Here is a 7,747-nt window from a genome sequence, read left to right on the forward strand (position 1 = left end):
CTCATCAACATATATCCGTGCTTAAAATTTAATAATTGTTTTGCAAGTTTGTACAATGTTTTCTTTCCCATCTCATTTGCTAAAGTACTTTATTATTTAAGGGTTGGCTATATATATATACACAACACCTTGAGAATGTGAATTAACTTAGCTACATGTAAGCTTTATATATGAGTGGATGAATTAGAATTGCATGACTCATTAGGTAGATGCATTTAGCATAGGTTGCATTTCATAACATTCCATCACTTTAACCTTAATTATTTACCTTGGATTTAACATGAGGACATGCTAGTGTTTAAGTGTGGGGAGGTTGATAAACCCGTATTTCATGAGTTCTTTTGTGCTTAATTAAAGTGATTTATTCAACTCTTCACCTACTTATTCACATTAATTGCATGGTTTTACTTTCCCTTCCCTATTATGTCATATAATGAAAAATATGTTTTCTAAGCTTTAAAAATTAATTATTTTAATTACCTTTATTTTCATTCGATGTCGTGATTAGTGTGTTGAGTAGTTTCATATTTTCTAAGGCAGAATGGCTTAAAGAATGAAAAAGGAAACATACTAAAATGGAAGGAGAAAGCAAAACGGAGCTTTAAAGAAACTGGTATCCATGCGATCGCATGGATGACGCGATCGCGTGCCAAGCACGAATCAGCAGCGACGCGGCCGCATGACTGACGCGACCGCGTGGCAAGGAAAAGCTCCAATTGACGCGACCGCGTGACCCACGCAGACACGTGACAGAGGCCACGCACCAGAAATTGCAGAAAACGCTCATAACGAGTTCTGAGGCCCTTTTTGGCCCAAACCCAAGTCCAGAAGGCATAGACCAGCGGTTATGAAGTGAGGGAATGCATCCATTCAGAGAGTTCGCATATTTTTCATCTTTCAATGAATTAGATTTAGTTGAGAGGGAGATCTCCTCCCTCTCGCTTTTAGGATTTAGGATTTCTTCTTGTTTTAAGAGTAACTCTGGATCCAGGTTTAATTTTATTTTAATATTACTTCTCTTTATTTATTCCAACATTTGAATTGATTATTATTATTTATGAATTATTCCATGTTACAGATTCCTAATAGAATTAATGATAATTGAGGTATTTTCAGTTTATGATTGTTCTCTTTGACTTAAGTTACCATTGCTTCCCATCTAAGGATATTTTTACTATTATTCCAGCAACTTTACTTTTTCCCCTTTTGGTTTTGGTTAAGAATTTAGTAACTCAACAGTTATTAAACTCAATACAATTGATAATCGTGATCTTGCTAATTGAGCTGAACTTAATAATCCCAACCTTTTCTGAGGAAATAATTAGGATTCAAAGGTCAACTTAATTAGTCCCTTGACTTTCCCTTACCCTGGTAAAGGTCGACCAAGTGGAGTTTAGATTCAACTTTCATTATTGTTGAGAGAGATAACTAAGTTGGACCTCTAATTTCTCTACCTGGCTAAAAGTCGCTTTACAGTTATTATTTATTCTTAATTGCCATTTAATTCACTCGTCATCCAGATTACTTGCTTCTCACCTTCTAAACCCCGATTATAACTTTTATAGCCAATAATAAGAACATACTTCCTCGCAGTTCCTTGAGAAGACGACCCGAGGTTTGAATACTCGATTAACAATTTTTAAAGGGGTTTGTTACTTGTGACACCCAACACGTTTGTACGAAAGGGATTTTTGCCGGTTTAGAAACTATATCTACAACGCAACCGTTTCTATGAATTTCTTTACTGGTAGAAAATCCTGACGTCAGTGGTGCATGTAACTAAAACACAACGTTTTACTAAAAAAAGTTCAGCGTTGGATTTACTCGCCAGTATATCCAATGGTAGTTACTGTGCCAAAATTTCTTTTCTTTTCCTCCAAATTTTACCGTCGACGTTACTGTCGAAACATTAACTCTGATGGTATAATTTTAGGGTGACGAATTTATTGCCAAATTCGATGCTAACACCGAGGAAAAACTTGCTGCTAATGTTTGACGCTAAATCCGATGGTTCTCAGCATTTTTCTTGTAGTGTGTGTTTGGCATGAGCATTGACTACGTGATGATGATAACGTAAAATTAATAAGGAATTGGCACAATCATTTTTTTAAAATTCATATTTTTGAATTATTCATTTTTCTGATTGATCTGTGTGAGGAGAGTTCTTCAGATATTGGTGATGACACCCAGTCAAATGGAATGTAAAAAGGAATATTAGAAGATTGATGGATGATCTAAACATACTACCTAATGACAACAATAAGAGGTCAAATCATGAAGAGTCAAATATACTGCCAGAGGGCATGTGGAATGTAGACGTTGAAAGCTATGAGGGATATGCAATTGGAGACCAAATGATCGATCCATATCAAGTTAATCCTATATCTGATGGTGAGGAGGTAAAAGTTGAACCAGTCGATATACCTGATGATGAAGAAGAGGAGGATGATATAGAGATGAATTACTTCATAGACCCACAACCCGCTCACACTGACTCAGCCTGCTACATCCTAGTCATATGATCATCCTCTTTACTTTACCACAATGAATCTCGATGCAATGAATCAAGATTGGTCTTTTGAACTCAGCCTACTATTTTCAAGTCATATGATCATCCCCTCATTTTACCACATTGAATTTCGATGCAATGAACTAAGATTGGTCTTTTAGTTAAAAAGGTTTCAATGATGATCCGACTAATGAGTTCGTAGTTGGACAACAATTTGAAAACAAAGAAAAAATTCTTGTGACAATAAAGACATACAATATCAAGAGGGTTGTAGAGTATAGAATATTAGAGAATGACCATTTGAAGTATTCAGTTTAGTGCATGTAGTTTTGAGCAGATTGTCAACAAAGCATACGCGTTTTTAGGTTGTCAAAGGAGTATAATTTATTATTATATTACACTAATAATAAAGAACTCTAAATATTAATGCTAATAATATAAATGATACTATAGTACTCTAAATACACTTTAAATTTAAATTAAAACCATAAACAATTCTATTGTAAATATTTATTTCTATATATTGTAATATACTCTAAAATATTTATTTCTATAATAATTAAAAACTATTCTATATATTATTATCAACTCCAAAATCATAAATAACTCTAAAATATTTATTTCTATAACAATTAATAACTATTTTTACATAACACTGATCTAACTATTCACATAATACTAATCTAATTATTTCTAGATATTTATTCTTATAACAATTAATAACTATTTTTACATAATACTAATATAATTTTTCAAATATTATTATTATTATTATAACATTATCTAAACTAAATCCATAAATAAATATAACATGAACATTGAATAAAAATAAGATCAGAAAAAAAAAACTAAGTTGATGAATAATGAAAAGAGAAAAAGAATTGAGAGAGAAATCGAAAGAGATAGATAAAAGCGAAATGGCGAAGAAGCCAAAAAGAAGAGATTTTATAATTAGGCGAATTCTTTTTTTTTTTTTTTTTTGCTTTTCTCTGAATTTTTCTCTGTTTTCTATAATAACAATAAAAATAATTATATAAGAATAATTTAATTGTTATTTTATTGGTTAATTGTTAAATTATTTTATTTATATAAAAAATCCCTTAATACTATTATAAAAAAAAAAAAGTAAAAGAAACACAATTAAAAAGAACAGATAAAAACAAATCCATGTAATGCTAATGCACAACTTGGCTTCCGCAATGGATAAACATGACAAGGATAGGGTGACAGCCACCACATGATCAGTAGTGGGGTGTGCCACCGACACGCCTTCTACATTCATCGGTCCGCTGACTCACTTCCTTCTAGCGCTGTCCACAAGCAACAACTCCATTTCTCTAAGCAAATACGAAAAATTAACATCATCGTTGTTGTTGTTAAGAGGCTGACTAAGAAATTAGATACGGAAAGAATAGGAAATTAAAAGTTTATAATGGAACAAGAGCCTAATTTTTATGTAGGTTATTATCATATTCTTTCACATTATTATTTTTGGTGCTATTTAATACGCAAAAGTATATTTTATATAGAATTTAGTTAAATATTATAATATAAAATCTTTTTATTAATATATTTTGAGTTTTAATTTAATGACATAAACAACTTTAAAAATTTCTGTCTTTAAAAATCTTAAAAGTAGCGTACTAATTAGTCAATACAAGATGTAAAATTTTGGAAATTTTATTTCGGATGGTGGTGTCTAGAATGTATCAGTTTAACTTGGTGATTAGAGGTGCTTCATTCTATTAATCAATTCTGAAATTGGAGGCACCAATTTTTTCACTGAGTAAATAGTCTTAGCACAAAGTGAACGTAGTAATTTGTGTAAATTAAAGAAAAATAGACACTCCGATTTATAATTTTTGAATTTTTAAATTAAAATCGGATCTTTCAATTTTACTTTTTACAGATACAAAAACAAAAAAAATATATAATATTAAAATCTGGTCCAATTTTAAATTTATCTTCCTCCAATAATAAATTAAACCATCTGATTTGTTTAGTATCAATTTAAAATAAAATTTCTCCATACAAATAAAAGATATCCATATTTCTAATAATAATGTACTACACACGTATTTTATCTGCATAAAAAAATTAGCCGTAAAAGTTAACTATCTTTGTATTTATATATACCTAAATTAAATTTAATATTTTGCAAAGAATTTAATTTAATGCACTAGTATACTATATAAAAAGTAATTTAAGAATTAAATTATTGATAAAAATATTTTAGAAGATTTAAACAACAAAAATATCATATAAAAATTAAAAATTTGATAAAAATGATTCTTTTTGAAAGATATTTTGTCTGTGACTAAATTCTTAGAGGAGAATGGTTGATAGTTTAGTCTTAATGTATTTAAAAAAATCATATTATATAATCACCAATTAATTATTTTTAGTTAATATTTAACCAATTGTGAACAAAGATTAAATTTTAATAATATAAAAATAAACTTTGATTCAAAATATTAATTATTGAATTTTTAATATTTTTCTTTTAAAAATGATTCACATTCTTTTAAGGATAAATTATTAAAAATGTACTCAAATAATTTTATTGCTGACAAAATGCATCCGAATTTTGCTATCGATAAAAATATCCTTAAATAATTTTGAAATGCGACGAAAATATCTAACATTAAATATATATTTTTCAAAAAATATTTTAGAAATTGAATTTTAATGCGATTTTTACAAGTATAATTAGAAAAATGAAATATTATTATTCTTAAAATTATGTGAATTTTTGCTAAGTATATTTTTCTGTAATTTTTTAAAAATAATATTAATTGTTGACAAAAAATTACAAAAAATATATATTTAACAATAAATTATTAAATTTTAAAATTAAAAATATTTTATTTTTTTAATCATATTTATAAAAAATATCAAAATTTAATCTTTAAAATTATTTTTAAAATTATATTTAATATTAAATATTTTTATTACATTTTAAAATTATTTAAATTATATTTTCAATAATAAAATTTAAATATATTTTTATTAACAATAAAATTATTTAAATGTATTTTTGTTGGTTTACCATTCCCCCAAAAGAGGTGGCTACAACACGCTAGCTAAAATCCCTTTGGTATTGTTCTTATTATTCACGCTCCTTTGACCTCAGCATTATTACTTATTAGTACTACAGTACAGGTTCTAGGGTCCTTTGAAAACTTCGAAGTAATGGGTCCGCGTTATCCAATTTGGTGTTTATTTTGTCTTGGTCCAATAGAATTTGTCCTCTCTTTTTCTTTCTCTCTCTCTCTCTCCAACGTGTCATTTCTTTGTTAATATTTAATACCTACCTATGCCCTTACGCCGTTGGCGTTTACCTTTTCCCCAACGAACACTTCCCGGCAACTTCTCTCCCTTTCCTTCTTCATTAAATTTACATGCACGACAGTTAGTTATTAATTAGTTAACACACCACTTACGCGCAAAAACACCTATATATAAGAATTCTCCTTTCATTATATTTCATTCACCACTTTCCCGAAAAATAAAACATCAAAATCCTAGCTATTAATTACCACATACATATTACTTGTAATTAAATTAATCTGTTTTATTTGTTGTATAATGAAGTACACACAATTTGAGCGAGTTCTTGGTTACTTCGATGAAGATGGCGACGGTAAGATTTCAGCTTCTGAGCTAAGGAGCCAGCTCGGGAAGATGAGTGGCGAGATTCTATTGGAGGAGGAGGTGGAGATGGCCATCGCGGCGTTGGATTCGGATGGCGATGGGTTGCTGAGTTTTGAGGATATGATGAATCTCATGGAAGGAGGGGAGGAAGACGAGAAGTTGAAGGATTTGAAGGAAGCTTTCGAGATGTATGACACGGATCGATGTGGGTTCATTACTCCTAAAGGGTTGAGGAGAATGCTGAAAAAGTTGGGAGAATCTATGTCCGTTGAGGAATGCCAAGTTATGATTAGTCGCTTTGATTTGAATGGTGATGGGATGCTTAGCTTTGAAGAATTCAGAATTATGATGCAGTGACAGTGTTTGTGAATATGCCTGTGCTGTGAATAGTGTATTATTCATTTTTTCATTGTACACTTCTACATATTCTCTAATTCTTTTAAGTTTTTTTTTTTTTTTTCATTGTACACTTCTACGTATACTTTAATTTTTTTAAGGTTTTTTTTAATTAAATTATGTTTTGTTAGGGATGGCAAACGGGCTGAAACCACCGGATTAGCCCGCATAACTCACTAAAAAAGAGAATTGGATTGTAAATTTAAAACCGCCATAATTAAAAAGTATGACTAAAGGTGTGTTTGGCAAACTCGTTTGAAGAAAAAAAAAAGCACGTTTAAACTTATTGAAAGTTTCAATTTTTTATTTGGCTAACTTTTGATTTGGCAAACGCAGAAATGATTTTATAGTCAAAATCACGTTTACCAGATGCAACAATTTTTAGCTTCTGCGTTTTACTAACTGGCTTTTAGCCATTTACACTAAACATCTATTTTTCTTTTACCAATTTTATCCTTTAGACATGTTATTGTATTATTTATGGAATTCTTATTATTTCTCTCTATATGAGCTCTTTTTTTCTATTATTTATTATTTTTATTTTTTTGTTAAATTTTTATTTGACATTATACACTCTTATAATTATGATTTTTGTATATTATATTTATTATTATCTTTTCATAATATGATTTATTGATCCCATTAGGTAAAGTAAATTAAACAAAAAATTAGTCATAAATAATAATAATAGTAAAAAAAACTATAGGTACTAAAAAAGAGTACTAAAAGAACTAAAAATATACTATATAAAATACATCATCAAAAATTTTTAGATTTGTTTCCATCTCTACCAAGATAAATATTTAATTTTATTATTTTTAGTATTCTTTTTTATAATTATAATTCTGGTATATACAATTTTTTATTGTAATTTTTTATAATATAAATTATGATCCCATTAAAAAAAAGATAAATTAAATAAAAAAATTAATCATAGGTATTAATAAAATCATAAACGTTGAATTTCAAAATAATATTAAGAATAAGATTATTGAGAGTATTAAAAAAAAATATGATGTAAAAAAAATACTAAATTAACATTTTTACGTTAATATTTAAAATTTTAAAAATATAACATATTTGATTAAATACTCTTATATATAATTTATATTTCTTATTTTTAATATAAAATATATTTTGCTAAGTTTTATATGTTATTTTTATTTTAATAAATAAATATTAATTTTA

At 28.1% G+C, this 7,747-nt stretch overlaps 1 protein-coding gene across 1 annotated transcript; it reads left to right on the top strand.

Annotated features, from left to right (window-relative positions):
- The first annotated feature begins 5,849 nt into the window (after positions 1–5,849).
- On the top strand, positions 5,850–6,676 carry LOC107631564 (putative calcium-binding protein CML19). The gene has a single exon (XM_016335056.3). The coding sequence runs from the start codon at positions 6,098–6,100 to the stop codon at positions 6,518–6,520; it is 423 nt and encodes a 140-aa protein (XP_016190542.1). The 5' UTR covers positions 5,850–6,097; the 3' UTR covers positions 6,521–6,676.
- Positions 6,677–7,747: the final 1,071 nt, after the last annotated feature.

This window comes from Arachis ipaensis, chromosome B1, assembly GCF_059453495.1.
Source record: "Arachis ipaensis isolate K30076 ecotype BB chromosome B1, ASM5945349v1, whole genome shotgun sequence".
Taxonomy (NCBI): Eukaryota; Viridiplantae; Streptophyta; class Magnoliopsida; order Fabales; family Fabaceae; genus Arachis; species Arachis ipaensis.

What these genes read in the sequence shown, in the direction of transcription:
- LOC107631564 (XM_016335056.3), top strand. Translation starts at nt 6,098, where the DNA reads ATGAAGTACACACAATTTGAGCGAGTTCTTGGTTACTTCGATGAAGAT.